This window comes from Protopterus annectens, chromosome 4.part0 (genome assembly GCF_019279795.1).
Source record: "Protopterus annectens isolate FY-2018-M chromosome 4.part0, PAN1.0, whole genome shotgun sequence".
NCBI lineage: Eukaryota > Metazoa > Chordata > Ceratodontiformes > Protopteridae > Protopterus > Protopterus annectens.
This window is the reverse complement of record NC_056733.1, coordinates 658,642,120-658,668,803: the sequence shown is the minus strand read 5'-3', so window position 1 is coordinate 658,668,803 and position 26,684 is coordinate 658,642,120. Positions and strand designations below refer to the sequence as shown.

At 41.6% G+C, this 26,684-nt stretch overlaps 1 protein-coding gene across 1 annotated transcript in view; it reads right to left on the bottom strand.

Annotated features, from left to right (window-relative positions):
• LOC122799507 (BRCA1 associated protein) overlaps window positions 1–26,684 on the bottom strand; it is an 815,197-nt gene that overhangs the window by 568,146 nt on the left and 220,367 nt on the right. Inside the window, exon 3 of the mRNA XM_044068621.1 lies at window positions 10,269–10,491. Coding sequence (XP_043924556.1) covers window positions 10,269–10,491 — 223 coding nt within the window. The remainder of the gene's footprint in view (window positions 1–10,268; window positions 10,492–26,684) is intronic.

Genomic DNA, 26,684 nt, shown 5'->3' with positions numbered 1-26,684 from the left:
TTTTCTACAGGCAGAGCTCCAGTTAATGTGTTTTGCAGTCAGTGGCCATCTTGGAACCCTCTCAGCAATGGCAGAAAAAAATTATTTCCTACTCTCTTATATATTTCTTCTCTGAAATCACAAACTTGTAATCTAGTTAAAAATAAGCTTAAGCAATGCTATAATAAAGTAGTAAATCTTGATGCTAACCTCACAACCAGGAACCAATACTGCCTGGACCTTGGTCATATTAACTACCCAATTACTTATCTTAATCTCAATTCAAAGTACTACAAAACATTTTATCAGTCAGATAAAAGCCCACTATTAAAAACCTCTTCAATCATACCCCTCAAATAATATCTTTCTTTAAAATACAAATTCCTTCTTCTCTTTACTAAATCACATAACATAATTGTTGATGCTTTTTACTCAATGTCTTTGAAATGTGGAAGAATACTTCTTTTCCACCGAGAATCATAGAAAACCTGCAAAATTTTAAAATTTCACCTCCACCTAAAAACATCTTCACTGTGTCAGTATGCATTACCATCTGGTTAATTTCAAATCTATTCCTATCTCTTCTGCACTGTTAATAATACCTTACTACTAGCTGTTTTGGGTTTGTCACTTAATCAAGTGTCTGACTACTGCCAGAGACTTCTAATACAAATAATTCATACCTCATTAAAACTTGCTTGTTATAGATTTCCAAATCTCCACTCCAATTAAAACAGTCCACCTCCTTTTTGCAAGCCTGGGACTGTGAAACTGTATACCAACTTAATAAATGTTATACCTCCTCTCTTTACACCCCCCTTCCACAATTTATCCAGTTTTCACTGTTCCGTGTTTCACTGTTGCAGTCATCACATTTGGGTTATCTGTCTGCAGGTAGCCCTCAGCCAGCCTGAATACCAGAGTCTTCGGATTTCTGCATCGGATGCTGTCGCTTCTTCCATGACGTCAGGTCATCAAGGGTATAAAACAAGCAGCTGACGCCATTGCTTCAGTCTTTCTTGCCATGAGGTGCCCAAAGCAGAAGCAGTTTGCAAGTGCCAGTCGGCCGACTCCTGAAATTTTTGTTTTCGAGTTTCAGACCTAAAGTCTTCAAAAAGATAAGTACCCCATCGGGGATCCTTTTTTCTTGTTCTAACTGATGTCAGAAAAAAATTAACAAATGTCTTGCCTGTGGAAAGCAAATACCTCATACAGATTTTCATTCTTACTGTGTCACCTGTTTAGGCCAAGACCACGACGTTCCTCATTGTCGGTTTTTGTGCCTTGTTCAATGCCTGAACTATTCATCGTCGGGCTATTTTTGTAGCTAAATACTTTCGTTATCGATCTCTGTACTCCGAAATGGCTTCCTTAAGCCATCTGACTACCGATCTTCTGAAAAAACGCAAGGATAAAGACAGACAGACCGCTTAGGTCCAAAACTGCCGACGATACTACCGTTAAGCTAGTCACCAGTCTGCCGGTACCCAGTGAGGCGCTTTTGCTGCCCCTGATAACCGCTACTACTGATTTGCAGGCCTCGACCGAGACCCATTCGGAGTCTGGTATGCCACGAGATGCTTCTTCGACTATGGAACATGTGGATGTCTCTACTTTGGATGGGTCTGGAAAAAGAACTGGCTTTTGAGGGTGTATTCAGCCTACTGATTGTCATATTAAACAGACGACTTAATTTCAAGCTAAGAATTCCGAATTCCTCAGGCCTAAAGCATGCACTAAGCCTAGAAAACAGATGACCAAAGTGCATTCTCAGGCCCATAGGTTCATAGGTTGGTACTAGGCTACCAGCACTAGGGCCTATACAAGTCTAGCCATAAGAATTCCCTGGCTATTTCTTCCCACACTATTTACTTCCCTGGACCCCTGTCTAGCAGGGCGACTGACGTGATCCCCGGGGTGAATTTCCTTTCTCACATCCAATCGTCAAGGTTCCTTTTGAAGAGGGCCAAAGAGGCACTCTGCTTGACATGTATGGGCAATCTATTCCAGAGTCTGGGGAGCCTCTGGGTCAGGAACCTATCCCTCCAGCATGTTTTGTTTATTGTGATGACAAGGTTTAGATCCCTGGAGCGTGTGGCTCTGAGGGATTGGGATTTCTTTAAGTGTAGCATGTCCAACAGCTCTGGGTTTGACATGGCCTTGTATGTTAAGCAAAGATCGCCTCTGAGTAGATGAAATGCGAGAGTATAGCTGGAGTTTTTTTCAGGCGGTCAGCGTAAGGCTTTAGGCCTGTGATTCTTTTAGTGAGGTATTTCTGTGGCCTTTCCAGTTGTTGCAGATGTCTTGAGAGGTACATACCAAACGGGGCATTGTATTCTATAATGGGTCTAATGAGGGATAAGTACAGTGGGACAATGACCTCCTTTTTTTCTGGATGAAAAGACCTTAGTGATGAGGCGTGCCACATAGAAGGATTTCCTGACTGTTGTGGCGATGTGGTTATTGAAGGTGAGACCACTGTCCACCTGTGTCCCTAAGTCTCTTATCAAACATTCGGAGTTTAGTGTACTGCCACCTATATGGTAATTCACGGATACATGTTTTTTCCCCAAAGGGGATAACTATACATTTCTTAGCATTGAGCTTGAGCCCATGGCTCTGGTACCAAGTATCTGTTTCTGTAAGGCCCTTTTGTAGAGTATCCACATCATTTGGGGATTCAATAATGGCTCCCAGTTTGCAGTCATCTGCAAACTTTGTTATCCAGAGTCCCTTAGTGTTGGCTTGTACTTCAGAGAAGTAGATGCCAAACAAGAGCGGTCCCAGGACTGAACCCTGAGGTACTCCACTTGTCACTTGTCTGGAGCTGGATTTGGAGTCTGCTACTTTTACAGCGTGGGTTCTATCAGTAAGCCAGTTAGCAACCCATTGGGTGATGTAGGGATTAATGCCCAGCTTAGTAATTTATCTATGATTCCAGAGTGGGGGATGGTGTCAAAGGCCTTGGCAAGGTCTAGATAGGCTGTGTGGACCACCTTACCCTTGTCCATAGCTCTGGAGACTGATTCGAAGAAGTCAATCAAGTTCAGGAGACAAGATCGGCCCTTCACAAACCCAAACTGGGTGGGGTCCAGTGTTTGAAGGTTGCCAATGTCTTTGTTTATAAGTTCCATGATAATACGCTCCATGGCCTTGCAGATAAGGCTTGTCAGACTGATGGGACGGTAGTTTCCAGGATCCAAGGTGGATCCCCCCTTGTGGAGTGGGATAACTGTAGCTGTGCGCCACTCAGTGGGCACGGAACCTGAGGTGAGGCTATGATTAAACATGACACTTAGGTGAGGTGCCAGTTCATATTGTAGTTCATGTAGTACACAGCCCGGGATGTTACCTGGTCCCATGGATGCTGTATTCTTAGCTTTGGAGAGTGCGTTTTTTTACCTGTGTGGCCGTTATTACCGGAATTTGGCAATCTTCTGGTATTGAGTTGGGCCATTTAGGGGGTGAGAGGGGGGTGAAGTTGGCACTGAATCGATCTGCCACGATATTGGCAATATCCTTGGGATCAGTATATTTAATGCCATTCTGTTTTAGCTCGGAGCAGATCTGAGCATTGCCATTTAGATTCTTGACATAGTTATAGAATGCCTTGATGTTGTCTTTGGAATCTTTGGCAATTTTATTTTCGTAACTAGCTTTGGAGGATTTTATGAGGGATCTCAGTTTCTTACTGAGGCTGGTAAGGAAGTTTTTTGCATCCTGGGATTTTCCTCTTTTCTGCAACAGTTTCTTCCTTTTGTTGTAAAGTTTGTTTATGGCAGGGGACCACCAGGATTGGCTTATTTTTTTTGGATGAGAGCATCTTGGTTCTATTTGGAATGGCACGATTTATGTATGAGTGGATGTGCTCGTACAGTGCCTTAATGTAGGATTCAGCAGTTGAACTTTCAGCTCCCGTCTGCATGGGTGTCATGAAGTTTGTCACTTCTGACTTGAGTAGCATGAAGTTGGCTTTGGAGAGTTTTTTTATGGAGGTTTCCTTACTGGGGGTGGGGGTGGGATGTGGATGTTAAGGGTGATTAGCTTATGGTCAGACGTGACTAACGAGGGGGTGACCATAGGTGTGGAGCATCGATTTCCCATGTTGGTAATATGCCTCAAAAATAAATGATTAGAATGGCTGAAGACATTATTACCTTAATTAGGGGAAGCCAGCCTTCCCCCTCTAAGAGACCTAGAACTTATTTTCTTTCTGATTCTTCTGAGGAGGAATCTGACATCTCTACTCCTTCTGACTACCAGGATTTACCCTTATCTACTTATGAGGATTCTGATGCAGAGAATACCATTCCCTCTGCTTCCCTCCAGAAGATTTTTCTTTTGGTGAAATCCTGCATACCCTTAGGGAGCATTTCCACTGGGAAAGCCAGGACTTTTCATAGTCCAAAAAGAGACTTAGGGAATTTTTAAACCTGCCTCAACACAAGCCTCTAGCTATCCCTCCTGTTCTGGTGACTGTAGATGACGTTTTCTTGGAATCCAGCCTTACCCCAGACACTTTGCCTCCTGCTCCCAGGAAACCTGACAGGTACTACAGAGTACATGACTCTCACAAATTCCTGTTTAAGAATCCTACTGCAGATCCAGAGACCATTTCCCAAAGACCAAAAGGCATTAAGGCTACAACTGCCAAAAATCCTACCCCTTCTTATAGGGATTTTAGAGCTTTAGACAGATGGGGTAAGAAGGTATATACTTCTGCTACTTTGGCCATTAGGGCTTTAAATTGCCAGTTTCATATGTTAAAGTACCAGCAGCATATTGTGGGATTAATTAAACAGAAAATAATGTTGATTCCTGACTGTGCTGAACACAAAGATTTACAAGAGTTAATGCATTCTGCTAACCAAGTAGGCAAACATACTTTGCAATGTGGTTTTGATCTTTAGAAGCATCTTGCAGGGATGTGTTACTGAGTCTGTACTTAGAAGGCATGCTTGGCTTAAGGAACAAAACTTGCCAGATCATGTTAAAGCTAAATTACTGGATGCGCCCTTAAACCAAGAGTGCCTTTTTGGCAACAAATCAGAATAAGTCCTTAAAAGGATGGAGGAAAAAGCTAAATCAATGCAAACTGTTAAAGATTTCTTAGAAGTACAGTCACCTAGATTCAGTAGACATTGGCCTTCAAAGAACTGGTCCTTTCCAGTCCCTTCCAGGCCTTCTCAGTCCAAACCCAGGAGCAGCAGATCACCAAGACTTCACTCTCAGGCTATGCACAGATCTAAGCAGTGGGGGGCCCCCACCTCCAAAGCAGGGAGTAGTAAGCCACCCCCTATGGAAAAATGGCACAATGACTTATCCTTAACTCTTCCAAGCCTTGCTCAACTACTTGCTCCCTTAGGAGGAAAGCTCGCCCTGCATGCAAAAAAACTCGGAACTCCTTACCCAGGACAAATGGGTTTTAAACATAGTTTCCCTAGGATACAGATTCCACTTCCACTCACTCCCAACCCCAAGTGGATGGACCTCCCCCCAAACCAGTGGGTGGCGCCCCAAAAACAAGCACTCTCTCTCCTCAGTATCAGGGCTATTCAACCTGTCCCAGCAGAACAAAGGGGACAAGGTTTTTATTTTATTCAAGACTGTTCCTGGTTCCCAGAAAAGAGAACTCCTGGCATCCTATCCTGGACATTTCTATTCTTAACACCTTTCTGGTGGTTCCAAAATTCAAAATGCTAACTCTGCAACAACTTCTTCCTATGCTAGCCAAGGATTCTTGGCTGGCAACTCTAGACTTAAAAGAAGCTTACCTGCACATCCCAATAAGGGAATCCTGCAGAAAATACCTACGCTTCAGGGCAGTTCTCCCCTTTGGCTTATCTACTGCACGCAGGGTATTCACAAAGTGCCTAGCTCCAGCCATTGCAGTTTTCAGGCAGAGAAATATTCAGATTTACCCATATTTGGATGATTGCCTGATTCAGGCAGAGAGTCAGGACTGGCTATTACAACACCTGGCATTTGTAAAGAGACTTCTAACTTCTCTGGGGTACACTATCAATGAGAAGAAATCAGACCTACTACCCTGCCAACAGATTGTATTCCTGGGAGCAAGCTTGAACATAACTTCCCAGATGGCATCCCTCACTCCAGAGAAACAAGTTCATTTGACAAACTACTGGCCACAAAAACCCAGCTACCTGCAAGGAAAATCCTGCAAGCCCTGGGATTCATGGCCTCTTGCATTCTGTTAATTTCATATGCAAGACTGCATATGAGGAAACCAATGGTATCTAAAACGTCTATGATGTCAACATTCTCAGGACCTGGAAACAATGATTCCTATCATTCCTTGTCTAAGGGCAGAGCTCCTTTGGCAGGCAGAGGCCTGCTACCACAACAAGGGACTCCCTTTCACTCTACCCCCTGCTGCCCAAACCCTAACAACAGACGCATCAGACTATGCATGGGGGGCTCACATGGCAGGGCAGTGCATTCAGGGCAAATGGAACCCAAAACAGATGCACCTGCATATCAATCAAAAAGAAATGTTAGCTGCACAGAATGCTCTGACAGCCTTCAAAAACCTTATTCTTCCAGGACAACTATTGGTAAGACAGCCAACACCACAATTATGTGGTACTTAAACAAGCAGGGGGGAACCCATTCCTTCCCACTCTGCAGACTAGCCATGGCTCTGTGGAACACAGCTTTGAGCTACCAAGTGAACCTACAAGCTCAATTCCTGCCAGGCAAACAAAATTCATTGGCAGGCGACGTCAGCAGAAATCTCATGGACCCACATGAATGGAAACTGGAACCCAAAATATTCAAGCTCTTGAGGAGCAAATGCAGGGGGACATCAGAGGTAGACCAGTTTGCCTCCCCTAAGAACTACCAATTGAACAAATTCTGCACCAGAACTCCCCACAGTCAAGCTTGGAAAGTGGATGCCCTGTCCTTTTCTTGGGAAAGCCTCTCAGTTTATGCCTTTTGCCCTCTGTCTCTCCTCTCGAATGTTCTAAACAAATTCTGCACCAGAACTCCCCACAGTCAAGCTTGGAAAGTGGATGCCCTGTCCTTTTCCTGGGAAAGCCTCTCAGTTTATGCCTTTCCCCCTCTGCCTCTCCTCTCGAAGGTTCTACTAAAGATCAAACAGGACAAGCTAAGGATAATACTGATTGTACCAGACTGGCACACCAGCACTGGTACCCCCTTTTGCGCAGTCTGACAGTACTACAACCTTGGCACCTGCCTCAGACCTCTTCCCTGCTGTTCCTGCGGGCCAGATTCTGCACCCTCTGCTTCAAACCCTCAACCTTGCACCTGGCTAATTCCCTGAGCTCACCTCCAGCAACCCTCAGTAAGCAGGTGCTGGATGTCATTCTTGAGGCAAGGAGGCATAGTACTAGAAAATCCTATTCAGACAAGTGGAAAAAATACTGTTCCTGGAGCCAGGCTCAGGGAGTGGGTGCAATGGTGCCCAGCTTACCTCATATTCTAGATTATTTAACAGAAATGCTCCACAAGGGCCTATCCTTCTCTTCAATTAAGATTCATGCCTCTGCCGTATCAGCACATTATAATACTGAGCCACCCCTCTTCTCTCATCCCTTGCTAAAACAATTCCTTAGAGGGGCCAAATATTTAAGACCCCCCCCCCCCCCCCCCAGGAGAGCTCCCACTCCAGCCTGGGACCTTAACTTTGTATTGGAAAAATTCACTTTTCCCCCCTTTGAACCAGCTGCTACAGCAGAGTTGAAATTCCTTTCTTGGAAAACAGGAAAACTAGCTAGCTTTGCTGCAGGGGCAGAGGAGAAGGCCACTTCAAAGCAATCCATTTCCAAATGGATAGCACATTGCATCCATTTCTGCTACAAACACCATGGAAAACCTACCTCATAGGGGATAAGAACACATTCTACCAGGGCTGCATCTACCTCTACTGCATTTCTCAGAGGAGTCCCTACCAGGGACACCCTGGAAGCTGCAACCTGGAGCGCTGTACATACTTTCACCAAGCATTACCACCTGCCTATCTTATCAAAATCCAGAGCTGGATTTGCCAAATCAGTCTTACAGGGCCTTATTGCTAACCCTAATGCTCTTTAACTACCTCCACCCTTCCTTAGCTTTGGGAATCAACCCAAATGTGATGACTGCCACAGTGAAATACGAAGAACATAGTACAGTTGTGTACATTTACATAAATGTAGATTCACTGTTGCAGTCCTGGTTACCCTCCCTCCAGCCCCCTGACTTGTCTTGACTTTTACCTTTCCTCTTTGTTTGGCATATACTATAACATGTGTATTTGCTTTTTGCTGGGGGTGTTCCATACCATATAATTGCTTCCTATCGTGGGGACACCTGACATCTGGGGCAAGAAAAACTGATGTAATGGCATTGCTTGCATGTTTTATACCTCTGACGACCTGAGGTCATGGAAGAAGCAACAGCATCCGACATAGAAATCCAAAGACTCTGGTATTCAAGCCGGCTGAGGGTTACCTGCAGGCAGATAACCCAAATGTGATGACTGCAACAGTGAATACACTCGAACATCTACATTTATGGTAATTGTATACAACTGTACTTTCTAAATCAAGAACCCCTTCTGTTTTCTTACTGTTTAAAGCACAGCCTTAAACTGTTCTTTCTTCATCTACCTCATCCAACTTCACTATATATCCTTATTCACACGAAACAAGGCTGATGATAAATGTCAGTCAAGTGCTAAATTATACGGTTATATTCGCCAAGTTATTTGATTTTATTTCATTTCCTTGCCTGCTCTACTTTTTAAAGACTTTATTTAGATATTCAGTACTAGAAGATATTTTAAGTTAGGTTTTACATTCTTAGCTCTTAGAAGCCTAGTCTGTTTATATTACTTCATCTTTCTACTTAGTTCTATATTTCCCTCAGACAGACTCTTCTGACAAACCAATTTAAATAAATACACATTTTTTTTTATATGCTGGTCAATTTCAGATTTTTAGGGATAGGATTTTGATTTTATATACTCCTCTACAATCCCCAGGTCTGTGTTACTGCCATTCAGTTCACAACAAACACTAGAAGAATTTTTTTTCTGGCTGAAATAATTGCTATATATCTGAATCACACCACTTATATGTTCTTATGAATGCAGAACTAAAATAATATATACATATTCTTCTCACCTTTCTGAGAAGAAATAAGTATAAAAGTAATACTTTACTATTTTAAAATTCTCTGGTATAAAACCTCTTTAAAATTATTTTTCCATTAAAATTCAGGAGACATATGTCTTATGTTTAAAGATGAAACTGAGGGCACAATCTAAGGACATTTGTGTATATTTGTCTCAGTATCACTCACTGAAATTTCATGAGAACGCATCATATCATTTTGGAGATACAGCCCTTTACCTATAAGAATCAAAAATTGCCAAAGAGAGAGACATTAGCCTGGAAAAAGACTTCTTAAAAATGGTCAGCTGTAAAGGAGCTCAGTGTTTATTTAATGGTTCAAAGAAGCAAGTTCTGGATACCTTTGCAAAAGCGCATGTCATTGTTGAGAAGGTGGAAATGCCTCTGGCTAAGGAAGACAAAGGCTGTCAATTTTAATCTCAAACAACTGATGATGTACCTTGAAAAGTGGCACCTAAGTGCAACATAGTGTTGAGGGTGCCATGGTTTGGACAGCAAGATAAAAAGTTCCTTCTACATGTACGAGTAAAAGTGCTGACCTCGTGCAAGTTAAAATATCCAGGGCACAATTTTATCAGGAAGAAAAGGGAAATATCCTTAGCATTCTAATTAACATTTTTTCTTCTTTCTTGAAAACTACTGTATCAATTTTTCAGACAATACATGGGCAGTGTTAGCACAATGACTGCCACAACATATTCAGCCACTTCATTACTAGTCTGTGTGTGTGATGCACATTGCTTACAAGGCAACTATAGATGACAACTGCTAAGCCTTACAAAAAGTGTGGGTGTTAAGGAATAACAGTAAAATGAGAGAGGGTGGATACTAGGGAAGATATACAAGTGAAAACTGCTACACATTTTACTTTGAACTATTCTGTCATTTCAAAATGTTTGCAAGATCGCATTCTAAAATGTAATTAAAAACTGAAAAAAACTATTAAAATACTAACTCAAACAACCACCAATTTTGCCCGAAAAATCAAAATGAAAAACTTGAGAAAAAAATAGCTTATGAAACTCATCATACCCATATCTACCTGGAAAAGGAAAGACAGTTTAGCACTTCTGTATTAATAAAAATGCTAAATGAATAACATGCTCATATGATAAATAGATTCTTTCTTACTTTGTTTTGTACAAGTGCATCATTCCATGGACTATTTCAACAGATGGATTACCACTAAAGAAGGTAATCTGCTCAGGTAACTGCTTGGATGGAGACTCCAATGTGTTAGTATCCTTACTGAACTTGTCACTTAGAGTCCTTTCAGGTGTGCTCGACATTTCTTGAAATTCAGATGTACCTCCCATATCTTGTTGACACGGTGCAGCATCACCATAATTTTTACCTGCAATTGCACAAAATTTAGAGGACTTCTTATTGGCAAGCTCTGTGTAACAGCATACAAAAGCATAGCTGCTCCAAATAAATAAAGAATATAAAAATGGCAAGTAGTATGGTATAAAAAAAGAAGTTATATACTCACTATAACGTTCCACCTGAGTTGCCTATCTACATTTATCCTTGACCTATGGGTTTTGTTCCGAGCATCGGAAGAGTCTCAGCCATTTCCACAGCTCGTGTAGGCCAAAAACTCTCAGGCTTCAACACTACCCATAATGCATCTCTCCTAGTTACCTCAGATCAAGTTTGCAGATTAGAGCTAAACAGACATAAGGACATGAGGCCCGATGAAAACCATATCTGCTATATAAAAGTTGTCAAACATGGAGGAATGTGCCCTATCCATTCCACCAAAGGACATTAGCAAGGCTAGAGGAAGGGGAAGTCAAGGACAAATGAAGATGGACAACTCAGATGGAATGTTAAAGTGAGTACATTATTTATTTATTTATTTATTATTTCGCATTTGTTAACAGGGTTTGTCCAGCTGGGTAATAATTTACCCTTTTTCAGTGGAGACCCGAGGGGAAAAGCCCCAAAGAGACATACAAATACATACAAATAGAGACAAATTAACAATATTAAAGAGCAAAACAATCTTATGGATACAATGGATAAGAAGAACATAATGTACTCAATGGAATAGTACATAGCTATATATACAAAAAGTGTAGTAATAGGTTGTAACAGGAGAAAAAACAATAATAAATCCAGCAGGTAAGCCGGAAAGAAGTTAAGGTTGTAGGTAACATAACGAAAAGAAACAAGGTATAATTAGATTAGTGGCTAGAAGAAGAAATGTGTAAGTGCAGGGGCTTCAGAATTGAGAGAAAGTAGAGTGAGAGTAAAAAGTAGAGAGGGGTGACTGCACAAGGGACCGCAGGTCAGAAGAGGGAATGATGCAAAAGAAGATAGTAAACGAGGGATGTAGTGAACTAGAGGGGGGTACAGAAAGAAGAGCAGTTGGATGAAGTTATAGAAAGAGGAAAAAGGTCTTATAGATCAGACTTACTGGTGAAGTGGGTATATGGAGAGGGAGGGGTTAAGTAGGATGATAACAGGTACATAAAGGGTTGTTATGGAGGTACACTATCAGGTCATGTTAGGAAAGGAGGTATGACTTCTAATATGGAGTGGAAGATTGCTCCAGGCAGGGGAGATGGAGTGTTTATAGAGTATTTTACCTATGTTCTTGTTGGGTTTATAGAGTTGTAGTAAGAGTTTATCAGAGCTGCGCAGGGATCGGGGAGGGGTATACCAGGAGATCAGGACGGACAGAGATGGACAGTCAGAGTTTGAATTAAGAATTCTGAAAGCTTGGATCAGCTGACATTTGGTCAGAAGGTGTGAGAATTCGAGCCAGTGTAATTTTATGAGCGCGGAGCAGTGATGGGATTTACAGGGGCTGCTGGTGATAAATCTAGCAATTTTGTTATAGCTATGGCCTAGTTTTGCCAGCAGGTTATTTTGTAGATTGGAAAATAGAGGGGAGCCATAAAGGAGGGCAGGGAGGAGATAGGATTGGGTTAGCAGTAGTTTTGAGTTGGGGGTCAGGAATTTGCTGTTTCTGTATAGCATGCCCAGTTTTTTGGTGTGTTTCCTTTACAGAATGAAGTATGTGGAGGTCTAGTTTGAGCTGGTCGTCTATGATGACACCTAGGAGTTTAGCGTGCAAGTCTGGTATTATGATGGTGCCATTTAGAGAGGATATGAGAAAGGTGGATTTGTGGTGGGCTAGAATTTTAGGTACGAATAGTAAGAGCTTAGTTTTAGAGGGGCTCAGGATAAGTTGATTATTGGAGAGCCACTTCTCAATAGAGTGAAATGAAGATTGGGTGATATGGTGGAGGTTATTGACAAGAGTCAGAAATGGAGATCAGAGTTGAATCATTTGCATACTATATGCTAGAGGAGAGGTTGCTGGAAGTGTGTAGGTCATTGGTGAAGAGGTTGAAAAGGAGGGGACCAAGAATTGAACCTTGAGGAACACCGGTCTGAACTGGCAGAAAGGGTGAGAAGGAATTTTGCCATTTAACTGCTTGTAGGCGACTGGACAGGTAACTTGAGAACCAGTTTAGAGTGGGGATGGAAATGTTCAGCTGAGAAAGTTTATGAAGTAGAAAGTTGTGAGAGACCGTATCGAAAGCCTTTGAGAGATCTAAGAAGAGGCAGGACACAAGTTTATTATTGTCTTTGGCCTCAGCTACAATATGAGAGAAGGATAAGAGTGCAGTGTTAGTACTGTGCTTGGGCCTGAAACAGTGCTGGGTGTTGGTTAAAAGATTGTTTTGAGTAAGGTGGGAAAGCAGTTGAGAATGGATACACTTTTCAAGAATTTTGGAGAGGGGAGAAAGAATAGCAATGGGACGGAAGTTAGATGGTTCTGTGGAGTTACCTCCTTTATGTAGTGGGATAGTGAAGTACTCCTTCCAAATAGAGGGGACAGTGGATTCTTGGATTGAGCAGTTGATCAGAATGGTGATAGCAAGGGCAACAGAGTTAGCAGCAAGTTTAAGGAATTGTGGAGGTAGGTTAACAGGAGTGGGAGAACAAGGTTTGAGTTTACTGAGGAAAATTTTACTATAACTAACAGAGGCAGGTTTGAGCATGAAGGGGTATGAGAGGTTAGTGGAGTCAGATTGGGAATGTGAAAAAGGTGTGGGTCTGGTAATTGAAGTGGCAGAACTGGAAGTGGAATTAGAGGTGGGGTTGGGGTTATTAGAATGTTAGGTACTAGTTTAGAAATGGTATCAATGAAGTAGTGATTTAAATGGATGGCGGTATCTGAGGGAGAATGACTGGGAAAAGAGTTGGGGGTTGTGGGTGAGCCAGGGTTAAGAAGAGTTATAATGGGTGACCAGAACTTCTGAGGGTTAGTAGTTTGCAGAGATTGGTCAAACAGGTAAAACTTTCTTTTGTCCTGGTTGACTCTTTTTTTTTTTTTTTTTTTTGTAAGGTTTCTAAGTTTCCTATAATACTGTACGAGGGCAGGAGATTTGCTTTTCTGATATTGTTTCCAAGTGGCATCTCTTTTATGCATAAGGTGGAAGGTTCCTTTGGATAGCCAGGGGGCATGATTAGCTTTGACTTTTATTTTCCTGATGGGGGCAAGAGAGTTGAGTATGTTTAGGAATGTCTGGTTGAAGTAGCTAACTGCATCATTTAAAGGTAAGGAGTATAGGCAGGACCAGTTAATATTTGAGAGAATTTTGTTGAAGGAAGTGGTACTGAATTTTCTTTGGTTGCGGATGTATTTTAAGAGGTGAGTACTGGTGAGGTTGGGTGAGTACCTAGTAAGGTGGATAGGTAGGTGGTCACTGATGGAGTCAGACAGTGTACCTGGCTGGTGGTACAAATTAGGAGAATTTAAGAGAATCCAGTCCACGATAGAAATGGAGTGGTTTTTGCCAAGGTGGGTGGGGGAGGAGACAAGCTGAGTAAAACCATGTAGATTGAGACTATGAGACGGTGTGGTAGAGTTAACCGAGCTCCAGTCTATATTTACATCCCCAAATAGGATAGTTTCAAAGGGGGATGTGAAGAAAACACCAAGATAAGAGGTATTCAAGGATGGTGACATTATTCCCTGGTGGGATATAGATTGAGGCTATGGCCATTTTCTGGTAGTGGTTGAGATAACAGGTTACTATGAGTAGCTCTGCAGGGTGGGAGTGGTAATTGTATGTGGTAAGATATTTAGAGAGTCAGAAAAGAGAATGGAGACACCAAATCCCTTTTTGTTAGGTCTATCCAGTCTGTAGATATTGAAACCAGGGGGGCTGATCTCTTGAGTTGAGGATGTGGAGTTTTAGCCAAGTTTCAGAGAGTTAAGATGTGGGGGGGGTATAGTGTTGTAGGAGTGTGTGGAGTTCAGACACTTTGTTGCAGATGCTCTGGATGTTAAGGGAGAAGAATTTTAGTCTTTTGGTTCTGTGTGTAGAAGTGAGAGTGGATGGGGAGGTACTACTTCTTTATCTGAAGTTGTCAATCTTCATTTTATCCTTGACTAATAGGATAAAGTCCTCAGCTACCTTACATCTTGAGCGGACTCAAGTAAGGTCATTCCCGAATACCATTGAACCAATGATGCTCTTCCCCTGGAGACTAGGTCCAATTTGTAATGAGTGATAAAGGTATGAGAGGAAGCCCAAGTTGCTGCTGCATAAATGTCATCCATGGAAGCTCGTGATTCAAAAACTGCTGATATAGCCATAGATCTTGTAGAGTGAGCCTTTACTGTTCTAGGCAAACCAATTTTCTTTTTGTCATAAATAAAGACTATGCAGTCTTTTAGCCATCTGGCCCAGGTTATTTTGCTGACTGGTTTACCAATTTTGGTACTTGAAAAGGAAACAAAATTGATCTGATTTAAAAAAAAACTTGTGTTCTCTGCAGGTAAAAACATAACTGTCTGCGAATATCCAGTAAATGAAGGGCATATTCTCCTTTATTAAAAAACTGGGAAAGACTTCTGGAAGATTAATAGTCTGATTAATATTAAAGTCTGACACTACCTTAGGAAGAAAGTAGAGATTTGTCCTTAAGGCAATTCTGTCTCTATGAAAAGTCAAGTATGGTGGTTTGCAAGATAAAGCTCAAATTTCTGAAATTGTCCTGGCAGAAGTTATTGCTACAAGGAATAAGGTATTCAGATATAGGTATATAATGTCACATTCAGCAGAAAGTTCAAAGGGAAGTTGAACAATGGATTGTAATACTAGAGTGAGATCTCAAGGAGGAATAGTATCTTTAAAAGGGGGTTTCAGCAAAAGAGCTCCTTTCAAAAATGATTTGCATAACTTATGAGAAGCTACGGAGTTATCCCCAAAACCATTATGAAAGTTAGAAATTGCTGCCAGCTGAATTTTAATAGTAGAATGAAAGGCTCCTGCATCAAAAAGAAAGGATGAGAATTCTAAAATCTTTTCAATGGGATCTGAAAGGGGATAAATATTCCTTTTGCGGGACCACAAGATAAATCTCTTCCATTTACTCATATAGAGTTTATGGGTGGATGGCTTATGAGAGGCTGGTAAAATTAAGCGTACTGGATAGGGAAGGTTAACTTGCCTGGCAATTAATGGAACTGGAGGAACCATGTTATCAGACTGAGGTTCTGGAGGTTTGGGTGAATCAAGTTCTCTGGATGAGACATGTGATCTGGAGTTGGATCCAAAGTCCAAGGGTCTTCTATCAGGTAAGGTCAAAGAAAAGAGAACCATATTTGTTGTGGCCAATAAGGGGCAATGAGGATACTCTGCTCTTAACCTTAGGGCTTTTGAAAGGAACTCTGGAATTAAGGGAAATAGGGGAAATGCATAGAGAAGTCCAGGGGGCACAGTGTGTAAAAGAGCATCCCTGTGCGACTCCCCTGGTGGCAGGATTAGGGTGAAGTAGTTGCTGCAGTTGTTGTTCAGGGGTGAGGTGAAGAGGTCACAAAGGCTGGCCTCATTGGTGGAAAATTATTTCCACAACTCTTTGACTGAGGGACCACTTGTGAGGTAGAAGAATAGACCAACACCATTTGTCTGTTATCACACTGGATCTCTCTGGAATATGCTCCATCAGAAATTGGTTGGAAGAAATCGCTCACTGCCACACTCAGTGAAGCTGTCAAATATTTTAACTCTAAATTTCTTGCAATCCTTGATGAGCATGCACCCAAACAATCTATTAGAATAAAATCCAAACCAGCCCCCTAGCTAACAAAAGAGACTAGACAAAAAATACTACTTAGAAATAAAGCTTGGGACAATTGGAGAACTAACAGAACCTCCCCTGAAAGACAAACCTTTAGACAACTGAGAAACATAACTAAAAAGGCTATACTCTCTGACAAAAAGAACTACTATAGTAAGCTACAACAAACACACCACAAGAAGCCTCAGAAATTTTGGACTAACATCAATAGACTCCTCAAACCTGGTCAGTCCAGCACACCATCCCCTCATGATGTTGATCATAACACTCCACTTCAAACAGCCAACAACTTCAACACCTATTTCAAAGAGACCATGCAGTCCCTAGCTAGTCAGCTTTCCACTGATAACAAGAGGCTCCCTTCTTCTACAGCTGGATCTCTACCGACTTTTAGATTTCATCCTATTTCAACAACTTTCCTCTACAAAATCCTACTAAAGCTTAAGCCTTGTACTCCTTCAGCTGACCAGTTACCTTCTGAGTATTTGCAAATAGCAGTGAAAGTTATTGCCTTTCCCATATCCATCCTGCTCAATAGAACCATTAATGAAGGCATCATTCCAGGCATCTGGAAAATCTCCCACATCATCCCCCTACATAAAGGTGGTAAATCCAACGACTACTCTAATTACAGACCAATAGCTCTCCTATCACCCTTAGCTAAAGTAATGGAAAAATGCATTCACCATCAGTTACTCAACCACCTAACTAAACACAATATTCTGGCTACATGCCAGCATGGCTTTAGGCCATTTCATAGCACTACCACTGCTCTACTATCTTTCACTGACACCATTAATAAGAACTGTAATAACAACATCCTCTTTTCTGCTCTCTTCATCGACCTTTCAAAGGCTTTTGATATCGTTAATCATCCCCTACTTATAAATACTCTTGAACTTCTTGCTTTAGACCTCCCAGTTATACAATGGTTCAAGTCTTACCTTAACAATAGGCAACAGGCAGTTCTCATAAACTATCATCCCTCCTACCAGTCACCCTTGGAGTACCCCAGGGCTCCATTTTAGGACCTCTTCTCTTTTCTTTATTCATCAACAACCTTCACATAGCAGTCCCTGAAGCTACCTGCATTCAATATGCCGATGATTCCACACTTATATGTTCTGCTAACTCCACATCTGAACTACTCTATCTAACTCAAAAAGTATTTAACTTAGTAGAAGACTGGTTCCTAAAACGCTGCCTTTTTTTGAACGCCAAAAAAACCAAGCTTCTACTCTTTGCACCCACCAGTAGGTCCTCTCCTATTGATTTCTCTATTATATCTAACAACGGTACCCTTATCTCTCCCGAACACACTACCAAACTATTAGGAGTCACAATTGATAACAACCTTAACTTTGATATGCATATAAATAACACCATTCAAGCAGTGAACAGAAAAATTGGCTCCTTATACAGAATCAAACCCTTCCTAACTCCTCTAGCTAGAACCACCATTGCCCACTCTCACTTAATCTCAACTGTTATCTATGCTTCTCCTATTTATACTAATCTAAAAAAAAAATAATCTTCTCAAACTATCAAACTCCTATAACAATACTGCCAGGTTTGCCACTGGCAATGCATTTCAAACACACCACTGTCTGAATCTTAAGCAGCTTGACTGGCTTGAACTCCCTAACATGCTAACTTTTTCCCAACTCACCACTGCTCACAAAATCTTTTACCAACCTAATAATACTCCAATTCTCGCTAACCTCATTACCCCTTATAACAATCTGATTTCTCTACGCTCTTCAGGTAAATTACTTGCTAGTATAAGTAAGTCCAATAACTTGTCAGGCAACAGCATTTTCTCCAATACTGTTGGGAAACACTGGAACCTTCTACCTACTAATCTAACTCTACTTCCATCACTGTCACTCTAGGCAAAAACTCAAAATTCACCTAAAATCACACTGGTTATGTCCCTGCACTAACCCTGATTAATTAATTAATTAATTAACCACCTTTCCTTTTTTTCTTTTTACTGCCTATGGTTCCACATCTTACTCTATATACCCCTTTGTATGCTAATATCTGGTCTCCGAAAACTTATAACCACAAGTGTTTATGTTAACCAACAATGAACTATAGTGTATCTCGCTAATCAAACAATCTCACAACTGTTACATTATTGACCTACTTGTATTTTTACTTTGAGTATGCCTTCTTTTGATTGTATATACCCTCTTTTTTTTTTTTTTTTTTTGTACTTGTTTTTGTTATACAATTGCATAATACTGTTTTGTACTATGTTGGAGCTTTTCTCCCCGGGCCTCTACTGAAAATGGAAATATATCCAGTTAGACTAGCCCGGTCAACAAATGTAAAATAAATAAATAAATAAAAATAAAATTCTCAACATAGAGCATAAGACTTGGTTCCCCCTTGTTTGTTGATGTATCAAACTAGAGACATGTCTGTTTAAATCACAACAGTCCCTACAGGGAGAGCAGTTTGAAGGGCTTGCAACGCTAAAAGCCCTACTCTCATTTCTAGGATGTTGATATGCAAACTGGCCTTGATGGAAGACCAAGTGCCCCGGACAGCCCTGTCCAGAAAATGCCCCCCACCCCATCCAGGAGGTGTTCATGGTCACTATGGCCTTGGGCTGCTATGGGTCAAAGGGGCAGCCTAGAAAAATGTCTTCTGAGTGCATCTACCAAGCTAGATCTTTTCTGTAAAGACTGATAATTAAATCTGATCAGACATTGGCTGAAGTATTGAGCACTGAGATGCAAGTAGCCATTGAAGAATTCACACATGAAATCTTACCAAGGGGACTAGAGTTACTGTCACCTCCATAGAACAGAACCCAAGGCTTGTAATACTAGACAGGCTGGTACTTTCTTGTTGTGTTGTATCTTTCAAACTTGTTCCCTGATGTTTTTGTAATCTCACTAGTGGAAGAGAGGCTACAAATGTTCTTGTATTTAGTTTTGTTCCTATGAACTCTAAGCTTTGAGTTGGAGTCAGTTGAGATTTTTCAAAATTCACAGTAGTTCCTAGACTGGAACAAGTCTGTAGCACGTGTCTCCTATAATCAAAAGTCGCCTGGTCGGAGCGGTAATGAGCCAGTCATCCAAAGACAGAAACACCCAGAATCCTTGCAGTCTCAAGTGAACTGCTACTACTGACATGCATTTGGTGAACAGCCTGGGGGCTGTGGTGAGACCAAAGGGCAGAACTCTGAACTGACAGTGACTGGCTCCCAGCCTGAAGCAGAGGAACCTGGAATCTCCTGGAGTGCTGGTCCATTTTTATGTGGCAATATGCATCCTGAAGGTCTATCGAGCACATCCAGTCATCTTTCTCCAGAAAGGGGACAATGGACTATACTATGACCATCTAGAATTTTGTTTGTCAAACGGATTTGTTCAATAAGCTGATATCCAAAATTTGCCTCCAGTTCCCTGTTTTTTTGGCACTAAACAGAATCTTGAGTAAGTTCCGGACTCTAACAGGTCTGGTGGGACTTCTTGGATGACTTTTTCTAGCAGTCTTTGGATCTCCAGGACTGGTCATTCCCTCTGAGTGGAAAATCAGAGATTCTTCTAGGAAAAGGAAGAAGACAAAAGGGTATGACGCAGCCTCTGGATATAATCCTCCGCACCTAAGTATCTGATGTGATTTCTAGCCTGGCATTTAGGTGCAGGGATAAGCATCCCCTGAATGCCTCCAGAAGAAGGCAATCAGGCCTCCATTCAGGAACGCTGATAGGGTTTCCCGGAAAAGGAATCTCTGAAACCCTGGTTTTGTGGGCCACTTTTGCCACATGGATGGCATCTTCCTTTAAGAGTTCCCGCCTCTGCCCCTGCAGGAATTTACCACGTGAGTCTTGAAAAGACCCTCTGGATTTTTAAACCACATTTTTCCACCCACTCTATGATTCCTGGAAAAGGGTTTTTGAGGAGTAGAAAAAAATCTGCCCACAGCAGAAAGGGTCTTTCCATCTTTCTCACACCTTTAGGTCAAATAAAGGCGATATGTCAAAGGGAGCATTGATGAATGCAATCTTAAATGACTCTGCAAAATCACAAAGTTACATCCAAGCATGTCTCCTTATGGCTATGCTTGACCCCACTGCTCTGGTAGTCCCTTTGGCTGCATGTGCAATGATTTGCATAGACAAATTAAACACAGACTCCGTGGTAGCTAACTCAGCTGCAACTTAGTCTTATACCTCAGAGACAGCTCCTGCCAAGGTACTAGAGAGCTCCTTGATCAGATCCCTTTGAGGCCTGGTGAAATGTGCCAGAAAATTCAAACACTGTAATGCAAAGATTGATAAAGCATAAATCCACTTGCCAAACCTAGCCATCATTCAGGACTCACTGTTGGGTGGCTGGATAGAGGAACTTTCCTCAGCTAACTCCTTTTCATGGCCACCACTACTGACCTTGGTATCTACTGCTAGACCTTGTTTCCAGAATGGTTTATCTTCTGGAGGGGATGCAATTTTATTTGGTCTCCTGGGAATAGGCTTAATGGAGTCAGGTGCCTTCCACACCCGCTGAGCAATCAACTGGATAAGTTTATCAGCTGGCAGAGTCACCCAAGAGGCAAATGGGTGAGTGCAAAAAGCCTGCAGGTATACAGATTCTTCAGGGGGTAGGGTTTTGGGCCTTCCAATCACGTCTCCGTTTCAAAATTTCCAGGATGTCTCCAAAGGAGACATCATCAAAAGGTGATCTGGGGGACCTTTTCTCTTCATCAAAATCAGTATCTTTGTTGATGGATTTCTGTGAGGAATTTAAGTGCTTCCTCTTCTACTTTTTCTTCAGAGGGATCGCCTCAGGGGGATGGTTTGGAGAGGAATCTGAATACGAGTCTCCTAAGGTTTTACCACTCGCTGTCCCAGTGAGGGAGCTGGCTGGATAATTGGACTAGAGGAAGGAACATGTTTCAAGGAAGAAGAGATCAAGTGAGTGGCTGAGAAAGCCAAGGCCCTCACCACAGCCTCAAAGGCTGACCCTGCCAAAGAGGTAAGAGAGCCCAGAAGCGAGACAGACTGCCTCAAAATCGTGGTCACTCCCCACTCTGATAACACAGCCCTCAAGACAGAAGTTGTGATGAACTAATCCTAGCCAAAGCCCCAAGGTGCAGGGATGGCTCCAAAAAAAGAGCAGTTGACTCCTTCCCCTTGGGACCAACAAGGTAGCTACAGCCCTGGGAGGTCTCTGGTCCAACAGAGCCAAAGAACACAGAGCTTGAATTGGTGCCGAAGTAACAGTGACTTTTGGAACTGATGCAGCTGATGCCATACAACTCGAAGCTGAAATCTACAAGTCTCAGAGGGGTGTTAGTGGAGGAGTCGTCAACAGGATAAAAGAATGTTTGGTACCCGAAGGGGTCAGAGCCGAGGAAGCACCTGAAATTCCTCTTGCCCATAAAAATTTTCACCACCAGTCTTTCCACATCAGTCTCTGTGAGGCTTTTGGTGGAATGGGTAGAAGACACAGATGGAGACTTGGGTCTACGTAAAAAGAAATGACCTCTGGTAATTCCCCAGCAAAGGGATCAACAGATGGGGAATACTGACATCTAGGTGTTTACCAAGTAGAAATACTCTGATCCAAATCAGTTGGTACTGAAAAAGTGCTTGGAACTTGTATCGGTGGAACCAAGCCATCAATGTGAATCTGCAGTTTGAATCTGCCCTGAAGCCCTTGTCGTTGAAGGTTTAGATGCAAGAGAGGGTGTCGGTGCACACACAGCTGTACCAGTATTCATCAGAGCCGAGGAACTTTTTGGCACTGATGATTTCACTTTAGCAGTTGCCACTGAAGAAAATGGCATAGACATGCTTCTTTTCTTGGCCTTCACAGAAGAAGAGGAGGAAGGTGACAAAATATCAGTCTTACTTTTTTTCAGCAGATATGGCCTAATCAAAGGCAGTAGGAATTAAACCTTTTAATATCAGCTTATTTTCTCTCTCTGCAAAGGCTCGGTGACTAAAGCCATGACAAATACTGCAATCTTCTTGCAAGTAGTGTGGTCCCAAAGAGTAGACACACAAAGCGCGTGTCTGAAAGAATTCTGTGGTCACACTGTTGACATTTCTTAAAGCCAGCGGGGCCCTTAGGTTTGCCACCCATACTAATAAGAAAACACTGTCACCATACACACACACATGACATAAGGTTAGAGCAATTACAGCAAGCAATTTACTCAAAGATTCAAAGGCGAAATAAAACAAGATCAATTTTTTTTTTTTTTTTTGAAAGGCTATAAAGAAAGATGGGCAGAGTACATCGAAGTGTACGGAAAGGGGGGAAAATCTAGCAACAATGGTAGAAAAGAAATATATAAAGTGTAAGGAAAAGGAAAAGAAAATACCAACAATGATAATTATGAACTATGCAAGTAAAAGGGAAGGGAGAAAGAAGTAAGATAGACTAAACTTAGTGCTAAGAATAAGTAAATAATTTGACTTCGCACGAGAGCGAAGGCGAACGCTTCTGTCCAGGACAGCGGCAAATGAGATTTGAAGTAACTAGGAGAAATGCATTATTGAAGCTTGAGAGTTTTTGGCCTGAGCAAGTTGTGAAACGGCCAAGATAGTTCCAGTGCTTGGAACCGAACCAATTGGTCAAGGATGAAATGAAGACTGCACCTGTTTGCGTCTGAAGTTGTCAAACTTTTAGAATACTAGGTCCCTAGTGGCCTGGGTACAAGAAAAGACTCAAGCTACTCAAAGCCCGCCAGACAAGGGAGCAATGACTTAAAGTAAGCTTTCCTCAGGTAGGTGACAAATGCCAGCAAATTTTGCCATAGACCAGATGAAACAGCAGTAGAAGCAACTTGTGTATATGCGATGTACACTGCCTGTCATAGCATATGCATGGAAAAATCAATGTAGACTGTTGTGGGGGGGGGGACTCCCAGAGGTTCAGTAAAATACCACAAGGCATCTTCCAGAAAAAAAAAAGTGGCTGAACTGCATGCTCTATATAGTGACTAAGCAGCAAAAAACACTATAAACATTCTGAGCTGAAACACAAATTAAGCCAAGTACAATTATTTTCTGAAGTGGGGCAGGATACTTTGTTTTCTACAGAAACATCCCATGTGAAAACATTAATAGACATGCTGGTTGTGTGCAAGTCTAAAACAGAAATAAACTGAAAATAAAAAGATAACAATGTAAATGCATGTACTTCACATCTGTGCAGTTAAAGGCTACAAATGTGAAATCACTAGTGCCCTATAAAAAGCCTATAAAAGCTGTTGGTCATCCTACTAAAAAACTAAAGTCTGGCTTAAAAAGACATTCATGGAATTTCAAAACTCTGTGTAACACCAATGAAATGCTTTCGCAGGGAGGGGTCTTCCGCAATAACGCCACACCTTTGCTACTTATATATGCCAATTCCACAAAGTAGTACTTCACAGTATAGTATCATAGGATCACAGAAGTTACAAGATCATTTCTTTCTTGCCAACACCCACTCTTAAGTCTCGCCTCTCTTCTGTAGGACAGCAAAGGCCAGTAATACCAGGCGTGACAATGTGAATACCCATCCAGTTGTCCAGCACTTTTTTTTTTAAGTCAGACTGTGGAGGGAATACTCCAAGATACAGCAAACTCAAAGTTAGTATATTATGTTCCATGTTCATACTTTCACTACTCCAAGGATCATGTTTATTGTCGACAAACTTTCAATACACACCTTAATGGGATTGTGAGTATATTTCAATCAATTCAAAGTCTCTACTCCTTTGTCAATGCTTTTTTAAGAATGGTTCTACTTGGCTTGCTTCTGATGAACGTAATTTGCACTCTTATTTTCAATAACGCCTGTATGGACCATGCAGTTCCTTTTTGCTTCACACACTCCACCAGTACCAGATTCTATTCTGCCATACAAACATAAACATTGCTACCTGATGTCATTCATATCATAGTACTCCTGTGAGATGAGTGCTTCAAGTGACAACACACATTCTCAGCTCTTCTACATTCAAAATATGAACTTAAACTACCTTCAGTGCATACTGTAGACAATGGACTGTCTCTCTCTTCCACAATATGAACTGCTATTACTATTCTCCCGTCTCTCCCATGATTTCATAATCAATAATGTCTTGCTAACACAAACATGTCCACTACGCACTTACTCCAACTAGCCCCAAGACAAACCTCACACCTAGCATCTTCAATTATCACCTGGATGCAGCAAGCATGGAATGGACAGTACCTGTGTTGAGTACTGCTTCTGAGGTGTACACTGTCTTTGCTTTTGAAGTTACAGCTTTTCACCTCACAAACCTCCTACTCATGGTTAAATTTTATGCCTATTAATTACAGGGTATGGAGTTCAGTTCTGATCTGCATTCTATGTCTGTGGTGTGTGTATGTTCTCTATGTGTTTGCATCACTTTTTACCAGGAGCTCTAGTTCCCTCTCATATCCCAAAAATGTGTTGGTTGAATGGTTACTGTAAAATGTCTGAAAATATGTGTATATACACACACAAACACACACACACACACACACACACACACACACATATATATGCTTGTGTCTGCATATAAGCAAGCACAATACAGATTTACATTTTAGGAGATCAACAACACGTTCCCCACATGCACTTTCAGAGAAAACATTTAACTGAAAACACCTTCAGCAAATACAGCAGCAGCGGGTTTTGTTTTGTGATTAGTGGGCGGGACAACTGAAAAGTTGTACTTTCTGCTGTTTTTATTTGTTCATATATGGAATGTTTTAATATACATCTATAATGTTGTTATAACTTTGTAAAGGATTTTTGTTATGGATGAAGCTTTTTGGAAGGCGTTTATTAAACTGTATTTGGTAGTAAGTACGCATTTTTAAAGGTGCAGAGTACTATTTTACGGGAGGTGTTTAGCACTTGATGCCTTTACCAGTCAGGTATATGAAAGTCGGGTATTTGCGGTTTCAATATTCTGAACTTTCGGAGATCTGGTCTTGGTGTTTTAAAAGTCGGTGATTTGGCACTTTAGTCTACTGAAGTAGACCCATATAGATATTTTATATACAAGTGTGTGTGTGTGTGTGTGTGTGTGTGTGTGTGTGTGTGTGTGTGTGTGTGTGTATATGTATATATATATATATATATATATATATATATATATATATATATATGTATACACACACACACATATGTATATATATATATATATATATATATATATATATATATATATATATATATATATATATATATATATCTACACACACAGACACACACACACACACACACATATACATACATATATATATTTAGTGAGACCAGCTGGCATAATGGTTTAGGTTTTCACCTCTCATGCATAAGGTACAAAGTTTGATCCTGACCTCCGACCAGTGCCTGTATGGAGTTTGCACGTTCCCCCTGTGCCTCTATGGGGTTTCCTCCCATGTCCAAAAAACATGCTGAACTCACCAATGAAGGGAGCTGTGGGCAGCAGCACAGACTCTACATGGGGCCCTACAGGGTACAGACCAACCGCTTTGGGCATCTACTGTGGTGCATAGTATCCTCAAGATAGGAGAACACGGATCACAGACTGCACACCGTGGCAGGGCTAGTAACTCGACAGTGTAAAATATGGCTCTAGGTGATTCGGTCATGTTGACTAATGTTGCCAAAATGGGCATGTGTAGTTACTTGTGATAAGTGGGTTGAGGACCTGGCCTATTATGACCCACACTAGGGACCCTTGCTAACAGTGGGAGGGGTATAGGTGCCCCTATTGGCCAGTGTGTGCCCATCATAAAGCCCAGCAACCCTGGGTCAATAAGCTACTGGCTGGCGTCTAGTTGCCCAGCCTGGGTTACCTGGGATAGCTCTGTTTAGTGAAAGCTGGACATAAAACCAACCAACCTGCCAAACATGAACTGAGATTTGCAACACATAATGTAGGTTCACTGACAGAATGCAGCTTAGAAGTGGATAACGTGATGATATAGAGGAGGCTGGACATCCTATGTATCCAAGAGACAAGATGAAAGGGGAGTGCAGCAAAGCCACTTGGCTTGGGATCCACAATCTATCACTCAGGAGGGGGACAGGCTAGAAATGGGGTAGAAACTGTGGTGAGAGGCTTCAGAAGCAGAGAGGGATATCATCATAATTAATGACAGACTCATGGTAATCAAACTCCAGTGTAATGATAGGGTAGTACTCATAATCTTTGCCTATGCCCAACAGCAGGGTTGTGATAGTGAGGAAAATAATGCATTCAGACAGCAGTTGCAGGACCGACTAGATAAAGCAGGACAACATGAATTGGTGTTGATAATGGGTGACCTGAATGCACATATCAGGACAGACAGAACAGGACATGAGGAGTGCCTGAGTCCATATGGGTGGGGCAACAGGAATAAAGAAAGAGAAGCCATTCTAGACTTCTGTCTAGCAAATGGCTTGATAGTAACACTTCACA